The sequence below is a fragment of the Balaenoptera musculus genome, chromosome 1 (genome assembly GCF_009873245.2).
Source record: "Balaenoptera musculus isolate JJ_BM4_2016_0621 chromosome 1, mBalMus1.pri.v3, whole genome shotgun sequence".
NCBI lineage: Eukaryota > Metazoa > Chordata > Mammalia > Artiodactyla > Balaenopteridae > Balaenoptera > Balaenoptera musculus.
Genome location: NC_045785.1, coordinates 154,849,789 through 154,870,464, shown reverse-complemented (window position 1 = coordinate 154,870,464; position 20,676 = coordinate 154,849,789). Strand labels below are relative to the sequence as shown.

At 38.3% G+C, this 20,676-nt stretch overlaps 2 protein-coding genes across 2 annotated transcripts in view; both read left to right on the top strand.

Moving 5' to 3' along the window:
* Positions 1 to 3,870: 3,870 nt before the first annotated feature.
* OPN3 (opsin 3) overlaps positions 3,871 to 20,676 on the top strand; it is a 59,937-nt gene continuing 43,131 nt past the window's right edge. The window contains 3 exon segments of the mRNA XM_036826458.1: positions 3,871 to 3,978; positions 4,098 to 4,269; positions 4,272 to 4,388. Of these exon segments, the coding sequence (XP_036682353.1) occupies positions 3,871 to 3,978; positions 4,098 to 4,269; positions 4,272 to 4,388 (397 nt within the window).
* On the top strand, positions 4,251 to 15,141 carry CHML (CHM like Rab escort protein). Its single transcript, XM_036856614.1, has 2 exons — positions 4,251 to 4,388; positions 8,331 to 15,141. The coding sequence occupies exon 2, from the start codon at positions 8,667 to 8,669 to the stop codon at positions 10,620 to 10,622; it is 1,956 nt and encodes a 651-aa protein (XP_036712509.1). The 5' UTR covers positions 4,251 to 4,388; positions 8,331 to 8,666; the 3' UTR covers positions 10,623 to 15,141.

Genomic DNA, 20,676 nt, shown 5'->3' with positions numbered 1-20,676 from the left:
ACAGCAGGCCACATCCAGAATTTGGTAGGGCAAGGATGCATGCGTATTTCCAGAGGGCCAGATGCAAGACTCTGAGTAGAGGAGCCAAGCTGTGTCATCTTGGGACTGCCTGTAGGGTCTAAGAGACCCTAACCAGGATCTGAGAGGGAGACCCAAGGAGCCAGCTGACAGAGGCATTGCCCCTGTCGAGGGAATTGTGGGAGAAATATCTCCAGTGACCTCAGGTCCTCTAGAGATCCCACAAATCACCCCAGGAGAGAAAAACACAGCATTGAAAATCTGCTATAATCAGAGGGCACCAACATCAGATGACAACTTTATCAATCAAGGAAGATTTTTCCTCAAAATCTCAGAGGGGCCAGGAGCAGCACCTAAAGGTAGTGGTCAAGGAAATAGGAAAAGCTAAGTTTGTTGTTTCCTCAACCCCCATCCCCAGAAGTTCTCCAGGTTACAGCAGCCTCTGTTTTGGAGGGTTGACAGATGAGTTTTCCAAGAGTTTTAACATTTCATTATTACAATGTTCTGGACTTTATATTACTTGAAAGTGAGCAGAAAGGCTTTGAGAACTGATAAAATGTCAACGAAGGGCAGTGAAGAATAAGTGGAAAGAAGATATTTGAAATGTGTACTGCCAAAGACAGTAAAGTTACTTTTTGCTTGCACTATACTGAGTCCAGCTCACTCAGTAAACTGCTTACATTTGCAGACACTGTACTTCTCTTACTTTGAGAGAGTGAGATGCAGGCATAATTGGCATAAGCTTTTTATTGTGCTAAAATACACACCACATAAAATTTACCATTTCAACCATTTTAACTGTACAATTCAGTGGCATTAAGTAATTCACAATTTTGTGCAACCATCACCACTATCCATTTCCAGAAGTTTTGTATCATCCCAAACTGAAGCTCTGTACCCATTAACGACTAACTCCCCATTCCTCCCTCCCCTCAACCCCTGGTGACTACTATTCTACTCTCTGTCACTATGAATTTGCCTATTCTAGGTACCCCGTATAAGAGGAATCTGTAATATTTGTCATTTTGTGTCTGGCTTATTTCACTTAGCATAATGTTTTCAAGGTTCATCTATGATGTAGCAAGTATTAGAATTTCATCTATTTCTATGACTGAATAATATTCCATTGTATGTACATAACACATTTTGTTTATCCATTTATCTGTTGATGGACATTTGGTCTATTTCCACCTTTTGGTTATTGTGAATACTACTGCTATGAACACTGGTGTACAAATACATGTTCCCGTCCCTGCTTTCAATTCTTTTGGCTATACGTCTAGGAGCAGAATTGCTGGATCATATGATAAATCTGTGTTTAACTTTTTGAGGAATGCCAAGCTGTTTCCACAGTGGCTGCACCAATTTACATTCTCACCAGCGGCACAGCAGGGTTCTAACTTCTCCACATCCTTGTCAACACTTTTTAGTTTCTTTGTGGTTGTTGTTGTTGTTGTTGTTTTTATTTTTTGATAATAGCCATCCTAGTGGGTGTGTGGTTTTGATTTGCATTTCCCTAATAACTAAAGATCATCTTTTCAAGTGCTTATCAGCCATTTGTATGTGTATCTTTGTAGAAATATCTATTCAAGTCCTTTGACGATTTTTGAATTGGGGATGTTTGGCTTTTTGTTGTTGTGTTGTATGAGTTATGTGTTCTGGATATTAATCCCTTATCAGATATATTATTTGCAAATATTTTCTCCTGTTTTGTGTGTTGTCTTTTTACTCTCTTGATAGTGTACAAAAGTTTTTCATTTTGATGAAATAAAGTACAATTTGTTTTTTCTTTTGTTGCCTATGCCTTTGGTGTCATATCCAAGAAATCATTGCTGAACCTAATGTCATGAAGATGTTTTGTTTCTTCTAAGAATTCTATAGTTATAGCGTTTAAGTTTAGCTCTTTGAGTCAATTTATGTATATGGTATAAGGTAAGGTTCTAACTTCATTTTTTGCATGTGGATATCCAGTTTTCCCAGCACCATTTATTGAAATGTCCTTTCCCCACTGAGTAGTCTTGGCATCCTTGCTGAAATCTCTATTCTATTACGTAGTCTGTCCTTATGCCAGTACTGTACTTGCCTTTTAAGTTGTAGTATTTTTGGCATTATCCTACGATCACATAATTCTGAAAATGAATAGAAACATATATTATTACTGACAAAGTGAATAATATTTGTAGTATCATTACCTGTTTCTGTCAAGTATAGTAAATAACCTTAACAGTTCATTGTATTATAAAAATGAATCTATCAAAATTCTTAAACATTTGCCAAAAGCCTATTATTCCCTTTATTTTCCTTCACTGATATTATTCCTCTTGCATAGGCATTGCCCTGGACTTTACTCAAGCCCAAGTCCTTTTACTAAAATAGCCAAGAACCTGCATTATCTGGCCAATCACTGCTCACTTACTTCTCTGCCCTTATTTCATAATTCTCATTCCACTCCAGCCACATTGGTTTCTTTGTTTTTCCTCCAATATGCCAAGCACAGTCCCACCCCATTACATCTACCCTGTGCCTGCAGTACTCAGTGAGGCTATCTGTAACCACACTGTACAAAATAACAGCCTCTTCCCTCCCTCCGAAATACCCTTTCTCTGCTTTACTTTTCTTTATGTCACATTTCACAACACTACATATGTACTTATTTGATAATCATCTGTTCTCCCAACATCACCAGAATGTAAGCTTTGTGAGAGCAGGGACTCGGCACCAATGAATGAATGAATGAATGAATGAATGCTTTAGGAAAAAATATGAGTCCTCCTTCATTCATTCAACTAGTATTTATTGAGACCTTACTGTAGACTAGTCAGTAAATGCCGTAGACATTAAACATACAGAACTTGTTAAATGGTTGCATAAATCTAAAATACAAAATTAAATGAGTTTTTTAAAGAAGTGGGTAGGTCAGTCTCACAAATAAATCCAGATTGGAAGCCTTAGTGACAAATCAAGATTTTAAGGACGGAGCACACTACCCCTCAGCTATTGCTCAGTGCACCCTGACGATTAGATTTTACCCCCCAAGGAACTTGTAATGGAGGTTCACTGAGGCTAGTCGTTCTCTACCGATCTTTTGAATGGAGATGGGAGGAGGCACACACCTTCGTGGAGGGCAATTGCTTTGCCCTTGCACAGACACTGTGCTAGCCAGCAGTGCCCAGGAAAGCCTGCAGGTCTGTCTAGGGGCTGCATCCCCTCGGGCCCTGTTGGGGCCTGTGCATAGGCAGCAGCGCAGCCCCACAAAGACTGATCAGTTCACGGACCTGTGCTTGACTTGCCCTCTGTTTTCACTGTGTAAAAGGCCAGAGGAAATGTGCTGCTTCAAGTATAGCACCACCTTTGCACCTGCTAGATATGGTCTGGAGCTTGAGGGCGCAGCCTGGGGGTCGCCACAGTGAGGGCCTTAGCGAGAGTGTATCCACTGCTACCGCAGGGAAGACAGGAAGGACAATATGGGCAGGCCTGGGGTGTGGCCTGGGTTTGCATTAAGCGTATGATTCCTTTTGGCAGCGGGTCGTACATAACAGCTTCCTGGGGAGGGAGAAGCCAAGAACGGGGGTCCCTCGTGTAACCCCCTCATGAGCACGTGGTGGGCCAGGAGCCCATAAATGTTCCTGAATGAGTGGGTGGGTGGTGAACGCCAAGAGGCCTTCCAGCTGGGTGAGGGGAAGCTGCGGAATGAGGAGTCACGGTGGTTGATCTGCCTCCCAGCTCTCACTGACTGGGCGGGTGGGGCCGGGGTACGGGAAGGGGGCGGGGGAAGGGGAACCTGGAGAGCAGGGACTCCGCTAAGACTGCGAGAAGGGGGGGGGCTACAAGGCGCGTCGCGGCGGGACTACAATGGCGGGAAGGGGCGGGGTTACGAGGCGCGCCGGGGGCGGGGCGGGGCGGGGGAGTGGTCCCCGAGCTGCATCTAGCTGCCTGCGCATTGGCCGGAGGGGACGACGGGTACGTCGGAGCGCCCTGCGCCCCACCCAGAACCTAGCGCGCCGGCGCCCGGTTTGCACGCTGCAGGGCACTGCGGCGGCGGCGGAGCCGGCTCGGAGGTTGGCGAGGGGCTGTGACCTGGGCAGCCGAGGCTTACGCAGCCTGTCAGCCAGGGCGCCTACGAGCTCCTGGTGCTTCTGCTTGGCTCCGTGGGACCGCTGGGCGTCGGCAGCAACCTGCTGGTGCTCGTCCTCTACCTCAAGTTCACGCGGCTCCGCAGCCCCGCCCGCCTCCTCCTGCTTAACGTCAGCCTCGCAACCTGCTACCCTCCGTCCACCGGGCCGCGCTAGCTTTCGCGTTCCGCCTGAGGGGCGGCGTGGTGGGGGGCGCCACGAACTGCGTGTGGGACGGCTTCAGCAACAACCTGTCGGGTGAGTGGCCGGGGTAGACCTCCCGCTTCTGCGGCCTCCTGCCCCCGGCCCCGCCCCCTCCCGCTCCTGGACCCCAACCTCGCGGCGGTGCTCCCCTGACTTCACCTCCCCCTACCTCTATTCTTCTGATCTCACCTCCTCCCTTGTGACCTCACCTCCCCTGATCTCACCCGCTTCCCCCCACCTCTGCTCCTTCCCCGCCAACCTCTCCTCCAGCACTCGCTGATCTCTCTCTCTCCCTGTGCTCGCCAGGCCCCACGCCAGCCCAAACCCCAGCCTGTCTGCAGCCCCATCTCCCCTGTGCCCACCTCCTCCATACCCCTTTCTGGCCGCCGTGCAGCTCATCTCACTTCTCTGCTTTCATCTCCTAATTTAATTCAACAGGGCACGAGACAATGGCTTTTACACTTTGAGGAAAGAAATGAGGGGCTGTGGAGTTAAGAGATTCAAGGAAAAAAGTGTTTGATTTGTGAAAGTTGGAGAGGGTGATGAGGAAAGATCTAATTCCTATATTACTTCCCTAAAGTGAGAGGTAGAAACCTAACATAGTAGTAATGTGTAAATGCTTTTAAAAATTTGCCCATTAGCAGTTGTAAACCTTTGACTGCTTCCTAGGAAGTGAGATCGTTTTATTCAGGTCCTCAGAATGCAAATTAGCATGTGTCCTATTAGCTATTTTTACTATAATTTCCTCCTTATAGTTTCCAGCACACCAAAATCTAAGGTGAGTTTGCAGAAGGCTCAGAGAATCCCAACTCAAATGAACAAATAACTAGTTGTGCAGCCAGTAGATTTCATTAAAGTAGAACTTGATTGTTAATACAATACTCTTAACCCATATGGAAGATTTAAGTCTCACTGAGACTTGACATTTTGAAGGATGAACCACCCAGTGTGTCATTGAAGATGTCATTTTTCTAAGATTGGGAAAGTATCCTTTTGTGTGTGCTCCAGAATTTCATTTGTACAAAGATTTGAAATAGAAATGTGTATTTCTCAGGTCTTAAATTTCCTTTAAAAAAAAAAAAGAATCCTGAAATCCATTGATAATTTATTACTGCCTTTATCTTGGCAGGTTTATGAGAATAAAATCTTTGTAGTGTTATCAAAAGTAATTTCTTATTCACCAACCTTCTATGTGGTGATAAATCCAAATATTTGTTATGATTCCTTATTTTATATTTTGAGGGAAACAAGAAAATTCAATAGAAATCATAATTTTATTTATTTGATTGTCTCAATGATCTAATATTCTAATACTACCTACCCCTTCCCCAATAAGCCCTTATCTGAGAACTTCATTTATACAAAGATTTGAAACTTGGGAGGGGGCTGTAGGTGTGTGAAGGTGGTGATATAGATCACACTATAGATTACACTCTTTGTATTAATTTAAAATACCTAACAGGCAATGTTTCAGGCAGGGCTAAGCTTTAAAGAGGGCAATTCAAGCCAAGCCCTAAAGTGTCATCAGTAGCAGAAATTGGGTCACAGACATTAAAGTTCTTATCTTCAAGAAGTGTTTTTTCTGTGCTGGGAAATTCAGCTTCTATCCTGACTCCGTGCCTGGGAATTTGAAAACAGCGGTATATTGAGTTTTTTATTAGTACCAGCATTCCCCTTCTTCCTCATCCCTTCTATCCTGCGGCCCCACCTTGCTGTGTCTCCTTGTCTCTTCCATCCTTTTGCCTCCCTCATCATCCCTGCTTAGGTCCCACCCCAATCAGAAGGGATTTTCTAAGACTGCTAGAAATGTTCACCACACAGTATTTTGCCTGACTACTGCTCTTTCTCTGGGCATTTCTTTAGTGCTTTCAACAATGACTTTAACCTGTTTTTAAGTTAGAGGTGGAAACTCTGGGGCAAGAGGTTCTGAGTCTTGTTTAAGCCCTGGGAGACAAGTCAATAGTGGGTTATGGTGGAGCTGAAAAAGTTCTTAGCAAAGATTAAGAATTTCTTTGCCTGGAGTAAATTCCAAAGATTGTGCTTCTAGGTAAGAGTTAAAGATGAAAAGAGGGAGGGTGCTTCCCTCATTGTTATCCCTGAGCAAGAACTAACCAACCATGGAGTACTGAAGGGGGAGAACATTTTAAAATACCAAAAGTGGCTGCTTGCTCCGGAGGCTTCTGGAGAGGCTGCCCTATCAAGTGGAAAGACCACTGGCCTGATGGTGTGAGAGTGGGTCCCACTCTTGATCCTGTGGCTACCCATCATGTGGACTTTCCCAGTCACTTAATTTCTCCAGCCATCAGTTTTCTCATCTGTATTACGGGGTAGTTGAGCTAAATGTGTTAAGGTTGTCCTGTCCTGCTTTGTATTACGAGGACTCCTTTGATACCTGTAGGTTAGAAGGTGCCTGGTTTTAGCACTTATAGCTTATATCCTCTCTCTTACTCCCAACCCTCAGCTGTATCCCCTGCTAAGCTGAGAATAAGTACATACTATGGTTACACTTCTTCACATACCCTCATGGGTTCTGTCTTCCTCTGCACACCCTGCTGGAAGAAAGCAGAATAAGTAACTCAAACATACTCACATGCTTATGTGAGTAGGCCTGGCAGCCACTTCATTCTGTGCTCAGTTCCTTGTTTCTGAGGGAATGTTGAAAGCAAGTGGAATCCCTGATATTCTTGAGGCAGAGGCTTTGACTAGACAGGACTATTAAGATTGCCATCTCAAACTGAGCAGTCAGTTCAGTGAATTAGTCAATTTAATCTAAGTTCCAATTGAACGGCTTGTTATACAGATGTCTAGGATAATTAGTCGTCTTAGCCTAGGCGGACCCAATATGCACTGATCTAGGTTTCAGTAAGTATAGTGGTAGGAAAAGTCAGAGCTCAAGAAACTCACTCTTACTGTGCAATGATGAATGACAGGCCACCTAGCATGTGGTGTGTGTAATGCTTTAGCCTAAAGACTTCCAGGTGAGTATGCCTTTCAACTCTTTGGCTGTTGCATCTCTGGCCACACCTACCACCACACAGGTGTTCTGCACATGGAGTATAATCAGGATGATGCTGGACAGGAGAGACTTTCTTCACTACCACCTCCTACCCCTTCAAAAACAAGAACAACAAGCAACATGTTAATCTTGGCAGAGGGTGTTTGGACAGCCCTTTACCTTGGAAGACAGAGATTCAGGGTCTCAGAACTAGAGTCTCGCAAAATGCAAGTCACCCTATGTTGACTTGGGTTTTAGAAATAGGTGTTATTTTATGTTAAGATATTTTAACATATGGACCCAGGACTTATCCTTTTTAACTTATACATAAAAAAAACACACCTGTGCGTATGTACATTCATATAAGAATTTCTTATAAATACATTTTCCCTTCAGTAGACTGATTCTTTCATATACCTTAATATTTTAAAATGCTAGTTGTATTATTGAATTAATCCTTTTTTAATAATCTGAGTAGCTAATTCAGTTGAAATAGTCTCATGTTGCTCCCATAAGATTCTAAGGGTAGGTGGGACATGGAAAAATCTTCTATTCATCTGTCCTAGAAGCATCCACAGACTGTATTGCCACAGAAATATGCATAATCATGACAGTGTGCACATTGTATATAGTCTGTTTCCATAAACACAGTGGAGCCACATGTTACTTGCAATTTAATCTCACAGTTGTATATCATTTATTCAGATATTTAAAGGCAAAAATTATAGAATTGTATTATGTTAATTCTTCTTTATTTTTGTGGGATGTTATTATATCCATTCTTCATTGTTGAATTGCCTGATTGGGAGGAGTCTATATCTTTTGTTCATTTTCAGGAAATTAGAAAACTTGTGAGAAAGCATTTAATGACTTGCTTTAGTAGAGGCTCATGTCCTAAAAACAGGTTGCGCTCCATTGGATTGTAATTGCTGTTGCATGAAATTAACTTTTCTCTTAATATTGTTTACAGTTGTATTCTTTCTTGAATTTTCTTCTTTCAGAGAAGAGTTCCAGTCACAAATGCATATGTGATGCATTTTGACATTCACTGCTAAGATGAAATGCAGAAGTGAACACCACACACTCGTTCTAGTATTCTCAGATATGATTAGATGTACTTTATCATGTTTTTATGCTACTGACCTATAAGAAAAAAATACTAAAAAAGGGTAGCAGTTAAATACCTAAGACCTGCAACTTCAGTACGTCTGGGATGATCTGGAATATCACAAGGAGAGATTTTATTACAGAATATACACACCTTGTCTGAGCCCTCAGCCTAGGTTCATACACATTTCCTTCATTAGAAGTTGTCACCAGACACTTTACCTCCCAGGATGGACAACAGTCTCCCAACAGAGTTTGATGTGGTTGTAATAGGGACGGGTTTGCCTGAATCCATCCTTGCAGCTGCATGTTCCAGAAGTGGTCAGAGGGTTCTGCATCTTGATTCAAGAAGTTACTATGGAGGAAACTGGGCTAGTTTCAGCTTTTCGGGATTGCTCTCCTGGTTGAAGGAATATCAGCAAAACAGTGACATTGGGGAAGAAAGTACTGCAGCATGGCAAGACATGATCCATGAAACAGAAGAAGGCATCACTCTTCGCAAGAAGGATGAAACCATTCAACACACAGAAGTTTTTTGTTATGCCAGTCAGGATATAGATGACAATATTAAAGAGATTGATGATCTGCAGAAGAATCCTTCCTGGGTAGCATCTAGTACCATCATTAAACCTCTGGATTCTGCATGCTTGTCTGAAGAAACGCACTCATTATATGTTTCTAGCTATGAAGTGCCTGCAAAAGGCACTCCAGAAAACAATGGAGAAGTAACTGATACAGCAGAAACCTTGGTGAAAGAAGAATATTGTGGATATAAAACTTATAAACACAGAGTTTCAGATGGTGCTAAAGACGAAATCAAACCTATATTGGAAGACAACAGTGATCCGCCAAAGAGAAACAGGATTACTTACTCTCAAATAGTTGAAGAAGGCAGGAGGTTTAATATTGATTTGGTATCAAAGCTGCTTTATTCCCAAGGACTGTTAATTGATCTTTTAATCAAATCAAATGTTAGTCGTTATGCAGAATTTAAAAATGTCACTAGGATTCTTGCATTTCGAGAAGGAAAAGTAGAGCAGGTGCCTTGCTCCAGAGCAGATGTCTTTAATAGCAAAGAGCTCACTATGGTTGAAAAGAGGATGCTAATGAAATTTCTTACATTTTGTTTAGACTACGAACAATATCCTGATGAATACCAAGCTTTCACGCAATGCTCATTTTCAGAGTATTTGAAAACCAAAAAATTAACCCCCAGCCTCCAACATTTTGTACTACACTCAATTGCAATGATGTCAGAGTCATCTTGCACAACAATAGAAGGCCTTAAAGCAACAAAAAACTTTCTTCAGTGTCTTGGAAGATTTGGCAACACTCCCTTTTTATTTCCCTTGTATGGCCAAGGAGAAATTCCCCAGTGTTTCTGCAGGATGTGTGCAGTTTTTGGTGGAATATATTGTCTTCGCCATAAAGTACAATGCCTTGTAGTTGACAAAGAATCAGGAAGATGTAAAGCAATTATAGATCACCTTGGTCAAAGAATAAATGCTAAGTATTTCATTGTGGAGGATAGTTACCTTTCTGAGGAAACATGCTCAAATGTGCAGTACGAGCAGATCTCCAGGGCAGTGCTCATTACAGATCAGTCTATACTAAAGACAGATTCAGATCAGCAGATTTCCATTTTGATAGTACCTCCAGTGGAACCAGGAGCATGTGCTGTTCGAGTCACTGAATTGTGTTCTTCAACCATGACGTGCATGAAAGACACCTGTCTGGTACATCTGACCTGTTCATCTTCCAAAACAGCAAGAGAAGACTTAGAATCAGTGGTGAAGAAATTATTCACCCCATATGCTGAAACAGAAATAGACAAGGAAGAACTTGCAAAGCCAAGACTCTTGTGGGCTCTTTATTTTAACATGAGAGATTCCTCAGGAGTCAGCAGAAGCTCATATAATGGCTTACCTTCCAATGTTTATGTCTGCACTGGGCCTGACTGTGGACTAGGAAATGAACACGCAGTCAAGCAAGCTGAAACACTCTTCAAGGAGATCTTTCCAAGTGAAGAATTCTGCCCCCCACCTCCAAATCCAGAAGACGTTTTCTTTGATGGTGATGATAAGCAACCAGAGCCTCTTGGAGCCAATACTATAATAATAGCCCAACTAGAATCCTCTGAGGGAAGCAAAAACCTAGAAAGCTCAGAGAAGCACCTTCAAAATTAGAAAAAAGCAAACTGGAAATGCTATTTTGGGCCTTCATCCAGTATCAGAATATTCTCATTTAAAGGACAGTTTCCTAAATGAGTAATTAGAAGTGGTTATTTGATAAATGCCATGCAGATGTTGTCTATAATTCTCTTTGTGACTTTCAGTTATTGGATGTATTTGTTAACCTATCAATAACTGATTTATTGGTTATTGGACTTCTTTTTGTTTCAGAATGGGCTCCATGAGCCAGAATCTTAAACAGGGTTAGCTTTATTTTAGTACTGGGTATATATGTGAGGGTTCCATATTAGCCATGGTGCTTAAAGGAAGATGGTATTGTGTCTGCTGATCTTCAGATTTTATTATTGTCTACAGAACAATAACATCTAAGGAATGTTTTAATTACTTTTGTAGCTATTACAGTTGCTACCACCTCTGAATAGTGAAACACACACAGAGGAAATTATGTGGGTCTTTTGTTTATAATAAACATAATGTATCAAGTATGATCCTTTATTTGTGAAGGTGATGTTTACAATACATCTTGCAGTTTAATTCTCCTACTTGACCCTTGTAACCAATGAGTCAGTGACGCCACCACAGTCTTATACATTGCAAAAGGAGTCAGAGAGTTCATTTAGTAGTTGAAGAGCTCATTCTTGGGAGGTTCAGTCCAAAGAAAATCTAGGGGGAAAGATTAGTTCTGGTTTAATACTTCAGAAAATTTCTGAAGAGCACTCCTCTGGCACCTAAAAGAAAAGAACTTCTAAGTAACTCAGGCTAAAGAAAAAATAAATTGCTCCAGGAAAAGACATTTCAGAATGCTTGTTCTGAAATTGCTAAGGAGAAACTGAGTGAAGCATTTTTAATCTGGGATTACAAATGGTTTTTAAAATCCATCTGTAAATAGATTTCCTAAGGGTTCTCAGTGAAAGTGAAGCATACAATCTTGTTGGCTCCACCACTTTAATTAGTAACACTACAATTGATAGGAGTGAATCAAAGGAGGGTTACCATGTCCCTTTGGTCGTGTCCCACCCCGCAAATAATGAGGTAAATGCCTTCATAATCAACTCCTGCCTCTTAGCTGTTATCTAGAGGATAGAAAACATTTTTTTCCAGAACTACCAGAAGTCATAAAGCTGGTTATACTCTAGCAGCAGAAGCTTGTGGAGCTGTCAGAAGAAATAAACTTCCTTCCCTTTAGGTCACTGTTTCCATTCCTCAGACAGAGAATGATAATCCTATAGGAAGGATTTAGGAAGGGATAGGAAAGGATATAGGAAGCCCTTTTAATTACAGTTTTTGTCCTGGAACAGAGCATTTGCTATGTGCTAGGCACTTATTGTGCTCTCTAATTACAGTTTCTCAACAACCCTGTGAGGCAGATGTTATTGAATACATTTTCAAAGAGGAAATAAAGACTTAATAATTCTCTCTGAGTCTGGTTTGTGGAAGAGCCAACATTGGAATCCAGGCTTTCATGATTTCAAAATCTTTCAACTGATGTTAACTGTTAGAAGAGTGTAGGTACTGTAAGAGAAGGAAAAGATGCTCATGAAAACCAGTCTAGCGTTGCTAGTGAATCAAAGTAGACAGACATCGCTTGGCTTATTATTGAGTCAGAGAAATATGAAAATAAAGATTGATTAAAAATAAATATGGCTTAGAGCTGTGGATCTCATTGAAGCAGAATTTGTCTAAGTTTTAACAAAATCATACTTTTTAATGTATCTTTTGATTATTGTGTTATAAAAAGTAATGTTACTAGGCCAAAATATGCTTTGAATAGTCTTTTGTTGATCTTCTATATGTGAGAAAAACGAAACAAGAAAGATTTAAGTAATTTTCAGCTTACTGAAGTAGAGAAGTCATGAATTGGTATTAATTTATATGTTTTGAATCTAGCAGATCTATTATTGGGTGGATTCTAAGGCTTAAACTTATCAAAACAACTGAAATGTCTGAAATAGACCTAAAAATTAGTTATTAAAATGTAAAAGAATTTAAGATGTTAAGTGAAGTGGAGGTGAAGGTAATCCAGACCTATTGAAAAAATTTTAATTTCCATATCATGAATATTTTTATTCATAAGAATTTGAGAAGGGTAACGAGAAGTTGCAAAAAATTATAGAACCAAAGATAATGGAAACAGGAAAATGTTAGATTAGATAACATAAGGGTTTTAAAAACTAAGAAAATGAATATATTGGTTTCCTACTTGAATGCAGATAAATTGGAAATGAAAAAAGTTATTACCAATAAAAAGCATTTTAAAAATTAGAGGATGTTATAACCTAGTATAATTTTCTGACAAGTTGGAATTTTACCCTTATGGGCTTATTGGTGAACTTTTTCAAATGCTCAAAGTATAAATAATATCTGTGTATCAAAAGATGATATAATATTTGTATTTTGAGGTTAATATTGCCTCAATGCTAGGAGTCAAACATTTTGAAAAGGGTCTCATTCTGAGCAAATGCAAAATATTAGCAAATGATACACAACATAAAAATGATTATTTACTGTGACTCAGGATTATAAGGTTGGTGTTCAACAGAATAACCATTAAATCAATATCAACAGAACAAAATAGTAAAAATGCAAAGTATTAACTACAGGTAACTTTAAAAATATTAATAAAATTCATCATTTTTTATTTAATTATCTCTGGTAATGATTTTTTTGGTTTCTCATTGTGATAAGTAATTACTTAAAACCAAGAACTAACATCATTCCTATTAGGAAAACATATAGGAACCATTTCTCAAGCAGAAGTTAAATAATCTTGGCACTATTATTTATATATGGTTGAAAAAGCTCGTCATTGTAATAAATCATTAATAAGCATTCATAAGTGAGAAAGATAAGGAAAGCACAAATATTTTCTATTGACATGGCTTTTAAACTAGTGAAACCTGTAGTATCATAAACATGCTGACAATAAAAGACTAATTCAGGAAGTTGCAGGATATATAACTTTTAAATTAATCTTATTTCTAGATTCAAACAGTGACAAACTACAACTTAAAGTGTTTGGGTATTAACATATACAAGCCATTTAAAGAAAGTTATACAACTATATTGAGATAAGGAAGATGCTTATGTAGAAGCAGGTTACAGGAACTGCATCCTAGTATAATGAAAAGGAAGTAAATAGGAAATCTGAAAACCAAAATTAGAGTCCTCACTTTACTACTTACAAGTTGTGTAATCTTGGGAAAATCATGCCTACTTTCCATTTCACCATCTATAAAATAGAAATAATGCTTTGCAGAATTATTATGAGGATTAAATTAATGTAAAAGAAATTATGTCCAAAGGACTGGCAATAGGGTGAAGTTAGTATGTAGATTTACTACACTTCCACTTGACGTTCCAACTGGATGCTTTATATAATTTGACAGAATTGTGATAAATAATTTAGGAAAATAAGCAAGGATATGTCTTTTTAACTTAGGGGGAAAAAGGGAGTTTCACCCTTCAGATCGTTAAAACATGCTGTTAAGCATCTTTTCTAAATACACTATGGTAGTGAGTAGAAAGTTTAAGACTAATAAACTAATTGGAAAGAAATATATAATAATTGCTGGTGGAAAAATTAGCTGGATGTCAGTATAAAAAAAGAAATTAGATCCACTTCACACATAACAGTTTCAGTTTGTTCCAGATTAAGATCTTCAGTATAAAGGTAAAAATAAAAAGACTACAATTCTCATCCCAATAATTTTGCAAAGGACACTTTATGGCAAAGAAAAATAGTGACAAGGTAGAGGAGATCAACTAAGAAAAATGAAAAAAGTATACTAAATAGGAAGAAGACAAAAGAAGAAATGGGGTAAAAGCCACTTGCATTACACAAGGATAAAGTACTCAATATTTTTTAAAAGGTAAGTGCAAATCCATAGGACTTTGTGCTCTTTACTAGGCAAGTTTATGAAAGAATTGAGTTCAAACGAGAAGATAGAAATAAAATGGTATTCAGATTTACTAATGTTAAAAATGCAAACGAGCAACTTTGACTTAGTTCATGCAATTATATTAGCAAAAAATTTTTAATTGCATGTATCCTCATACCAGTAGGATTATTATATTAATGTAGTTTTTTTGAAGAACTATTTAGAAGAATATAATAAGAACTCTATAACCAATCTGTATTTTGATAGCTCTATCTCACTCTGAGTAGCATATGCCCAGGAAAATATTTTAAAAGAAAAAAAAAGTCTATTTGTATAAAGATATTTCTAGTGATTGCATTCATTTGAGTTTTAAAAAAAGCCCAGTAATTGGGAACTGGATAAGTAAATTTTCATGTTTTGCTATTGATATCATAGACTGTTATATAGCCATTAAATAGTATTGATATATGTAAAACCATATGGGAAAATGTTTAAATGAGACTTAAAAGTGTTAAAACATAAATTATTGTATTTACTGATTGTGTTTGTGTAAAAATTTAGGTCTATATATTGGAAAGAATCAGAAGAGAACATTGTAATTAGTTTAACATTAAGAGGTTCTTTTTTCTATAAAATACTGATGTGTGAAATAAATAAAAGATTAATTGGTAAAATGGTTTACTGAATTGGTGAGAAAATTATTGATTTCTAAACTTCTAAATTTCTCCTTTAAATTAAAAAATTATTTAAATGTTAGTGTCAAAAGATAATCTCCAAAAACATGGACAGAAAGTTTTCCAACTCTTGGTGGGAAGGAATTCTTGGTCAAGATGGATTTTGTATCTTTTCTCAGTTGCCCAACATTAAGAAATAAGGTATATTGTGACGATAGGTAGGTAGGTAGGTAGGTAGATAGATAATTTTTTAAATGGGAATCTCAGAGCCAGAGGTAGAAATAATAGAAATGATATTAATGCATTCCAGGACATCAGCATGAAGACATTATATACTAAAGTATGGCCCCTAATCCAAGAACATACTGCATTTTGGAGTCTTGGAGGCCAGGGAAATGAAGGTTGGGTTTGGATTGGTAGAAGTGGCCAAGCCTGGGTCTGAGGAGTGCTTTCAGGGAGATAGGTGTTAAGGACAGGTCTCAGGGGACTGAGGATGCTGGCAGACCCTTTCTTGTCAGTCTGAGACATCCAAATCAAGGTGATTTAATTCAACAAACATCAGTTGAACATCAACTGTGGGTTATGAATTTGCATTATTCTAGGGATTAGAAATAGAAATGTAAATGACAGATCCTCTAGAGGATGTATGTTTTATTTTATCTTTATGAGAACTTAAGGTGTTTTCTATCCATCATACTCCACATCATAACCACCTCCTTTCCCCCCACTGCCCCCCACCAAAACAAAGAAAAAAATAAAAAGAGAAATCTGATTTGTGGTGCATGACATTCCTTTAAAGGAGTACCAAGACCTTTTATTATGCAGTTGCAAACAAGTAGCTTAATAAAAGTTAAAAGGTAGATCAGTTAATACTTTCTGAAATCTATTTCAGCTAACATTCAGTTAATTAAGTTTCTGACATTAATTGCAAGCTTTCTGTCTTGCCTGTGGGAAGGAGTGAAGAGAAGGTACAAGAGATTGGGTCCCAGAAGCCCAAAGCGTTGAGAGCTCAAGGAATAAAAGTATATAAAGAAATCAAAATGAGAGAAGCAGATCATAAAGTTTCAAAACAAAAAATTCTAATTAGGATTAGATTAGGTTTACCTACCTTTGTCTTGGCAGGACAGATAGAAGTCATGCTTTTATTGCATTGAGGTAGTTGCTTCCTCTTTGAAGATTTATACATTTTTATTTCAGTATTTTTACTCTCATAAAGAGGCATTGTTTCCAGTATAGTTCTTACCCTTTTAACCAACAACCAAATGTATTCACATTTCTAAAGCAGGGGACACAATACCTCCAGCTTTATGTAAACCATGAACAAAGATGCTGAGTGATTCAACTGAAAGAGTTTGACTCTAACATGAATATTTTGACAGCAGTTCTGCTACAGCATTTGTAGGATTTTTTCTCCTGACAACTACATTTTTTTTTATATGAACCTCAGGACAACTACATAAGGTAAGAAAGGGCAGGTATTTATATCCATTTTACAGATAAGACTTGGAGAAATTAAGTGATTTGCCTGGACTCCTAGTAAGTATTCAGATCCACTAATTAGAATTGAAATGTAACTTCTGCCTTACCTTCATCTCAAGATGATTATTTATTGCATGTAAGAGTGCACAGCACATAAATCACTATTTTAAAAGTGGTTGCTTCTAGAATTTGAGAGTACTTTTTTTTTCAACAAATAAATCATCCTATAAATTAAAATTTGTATAGTTCACGTGGGCTGACTAGAATTGGAAGAAGGAGAAGGGAGTTTAAGCTCACACCTGAAATCAAAGCAAACTTTCTCCTGGTTTTTATGTCAAGAGCTTCATTTCTATAACACAGTATTTTTATTAGTTCCTGTTGATGTCCTATAATTTTGACATTTGCTTGTTGCTAAATATATATTTAACCCTTAATACACTGAACAACATGAATAAAGGTATAGACATCATCAGAGGAAAAGGAATGACTTTGGATTCGGAGGTGCAGGGTTGACAGTGTAGTAGGAAGATAAATACCTGTTTGTAGTTCAATCAGAAGGAAATACATATTTAGGCATTTTATAAGTTTTAAAGAAAAAGGAATCCTAGGGGATACCAGTGCAGTAGGATTAAGGCCAATTCTTTTGATTATAGGTCATATAATTAAAGCCCTTGAGCACCCAGTTTCTGTTTGAGACTTTTATTTGTTCATTTATTTATTCATCTCATTTAAAAATAACAAACATTATGAATCAGTATGGGTAAGTTAATTTTACTTCATGATAAGTTAATTTCATGATATGTGTAATTTATAGTTAAAGTTTTTGTACCAATTTCAGTATTCTTATTGCCCATTATAAAGAAGAAATTTGGGGGAATGGACTGCTGAGGAAGAGCAGGGAATCTTGTTTTTAGGCAATTAACAGTTGTTAAGTTCCTAAAATGTTTTAAGTGAAGTATTAAAGAGAAATGAGCTGTATGTCCTTCTGTTCCTTTAACAATTCCATTTTATGACTGCATATAACATTATTTGTAATGCCCTCTGTTGTTGAAACATAAATACCAACCAGGTGTTTACTAAAAGGAAAAAGCCAAAGACAAGAACTGCACTGGAAATAGTTTGTCATGAGATTGTAATGTCCTTTAAAACAAAGTCTGTGTGTGCTGTACCTCTGTATTCCCTACAGTGTCTTGCACTTCATAGGCATCCAAAAAAAGATTTGCTAAATGGAAGACGAACTAGCAGTTTCCAGCACCCTTTTTCTTCCTTCTAGGTTCCAACTGAGGAACAGTACAGAGGAACAATCTGGGGAAATGTATCAGAATTATAGTGCTGGGTCTTTGTATTATTAGTACAGGTAATTAGTTTTAGGATAAACCTATGTGAGTGAATGAAACTACTTAAAAATAGGGAACGTTTAAATCTATGAAATGTTTCATCTAATCATTTTACCAATTTTCTCCCATCAAGACAGTGGTTCTCAAACCAGGGTGATTTTGCCCTTCAGGGGACATCTGACAATGTCTGGAGACATTTTTGGTTGTCAAAATGGGAATGGGCTGCTGCTGACATCTAGTGGGTAGAGGGCAGGAGTTCTGCTAAACATCCTATGATGCACAAGACAGCCTCCCCACAAGAAAGAATTATCCAGCCCAAAATGTCCATAGTGCCAAGTTGGAGAAACTGCATTAGAGTAAAAGTTTTGAATATTTATAATGAATCTGCTTTCTTTTATGCTCCCCACTTTTACCTTTCTTCCTCAACATCTTCTGACTCCCTCAGTGCTTCTTCAACAGGGTCACTGTTGGTAGAAACTGCTGTCTGCTGCTTCCTTACATAACACCTCCCCACTCCTTTATCTCCTTTCCCTCACAAATTAACAATGGCTTCCTTTTGAAGGTTTATGATAAACTTCAAAACAAAATTCAGAGATTTAGTGAATATTTCTCATCCTGCCCCAATTGTCAGGTACAGACTAGAGATTTTGTGGGGTTTTAAAAAAATCATTCATCTCATTCAGAAATAGAATAACTCTGCAAAGCAGTTATAGAAATGAAACTATGATATTTTTATATTATTTTGTTTTAGTGTTTTTTTGTCATATTCTCTTATTATCTTTTTAGGTATCTTTCTATACACTGCAAACAACTACCTCAAAATCAATGTAAAAATATGTTGACATACTTTTTTTGAGAGGGGTATTATTTACTTGACAAGCTATGGGCAAACTAATCAAATTACATGTATATGACAATATCCTATGAGTTTCAGAGAAGCCAATACAAGACTAAATAAACCATCCATAATTGAATTATATTCACATTTACACTCACTAATTGTTCACCAAGCAATGAAATAGTGCAGTAGCTTGACATTTTATAGACGGAGGTTAACTAGAAAATACCTATAAAATGGAATGAGTAAGGGAATGAGTCAGTATTCTTAATGCAGATAAGAATCTTAAGTAGATTACTCCGCAAAGTGAAACATAGGATTCGATACAATGCAACATTTATTGAGCACTGTGCCTCAGTTTCTGTGCTAGAGTCTGGGAATACGGAGAATAATTGTACATAACACTGAGCACTTACTGTATGCCAAACACTGCTCTGAGTGCTTGCTGTATTTACCTTATTTAATCCTCATAACAGCCCAATTGGGTAGGTGCACTTATTATGCCCATTTTGCAGATGGGGAAACTGCAAAGAAAAACTTGACCAAGATAACACAGCTGCTATGTGGTAGAACCAGGCTTCAAACCCAGGCAGTCTGACTCTATAACCCACATGCTATGATCGAAGTGTGGTGTAGTTTCTTCAGAGAGATGTCATATTAATTCCAGGAACAAGTAATTACTTATGTGCCAGGAACTGTCCTGATTTCTTTATATATATATAAAATCTCAATTTTTAAAATAACCCTGTGAGGTAGGTATGTTTCCATGTGTAGATGAGAAATAAGACTCAGTAACTTTCCCAAAGTTATAAAATTGGTAAGTAGTAGAACTCCCAACCCATTGGGGCTGACATTGGTGCACAATTAACCACTATATTAACCAGGCTGTGATCATTTCTGTGATATAGGTATAAATAAACTTTAATGGATGCACAGAGAAGTTATTTTAAGTCTAGCTAGGGAAATCTGGGAAGGCTTCATGAAAGAAAAGGCCTGGGCCCTGAAGGTTGAAATGAACTTCTACAGACTGCTATGAACAACAACATTCCATATATGGACAACAGCAGAAACAAAGGTATGGGGTCATCCAGGACAGCTGTCTGATGGCTAGAGCATGGAGTGCACTGAACTAGAGTGGAGAGGTGGGACATGTGGGATAGGGTCCAGAGTATCAGTGTAATAAAGACCATGAGACTTCTATTCAGTGGATAGTGAGGAGCTCTTGAAGGTTTTTCTAGATCAGGCTTATGTTTAAAAAGGTTAGTCTGGTGTAGTGAGGAGGGAGACCGGAAGGAAGGTGCAGAGACTGGATGCAAATGAGTGGTAATGAGAAAAAATATGATAAGGCTTGGGTGGGCTGGGAGATGGAAATGAAACAGGCAGAGAAAAATTTGGAGATAGAAACCTAGAAAATGACTGTATGTTATGGGTAAGGTAGAGAAAGGATTGAAAATGATTAAAACTTCACCTTAGGTACTTGAATGAGTGTAATAGGTTTTAACCAAGATTGGGAACAGGTTTTGAAGAAAAGCAAATGGGTTTGGTTCTGGTCATACAAGGTGATCAGGAGATGGCTCTGGAAGGTCTCAGAGGGTTGTACACTAAAGAGCTTTGACTTTGTCCTAGTGTAGCCCCACTTAATGTATTCAACAAGGAAATGGGTTGTATTTGGATGTATAACCCTGGTGTCTGTGTGGAGGACAAATCCAAGAGAGGCAAGAATGTAGAAAGGAGACCAGATAGAAGGCTATTAAAATGGCTTGTCAAGAGATGATGAGGGTCTGAATTGGGACAATAGTACTTAGGGCAAAGGAAAGATTTGAGAACTACTGAGGAGATTAA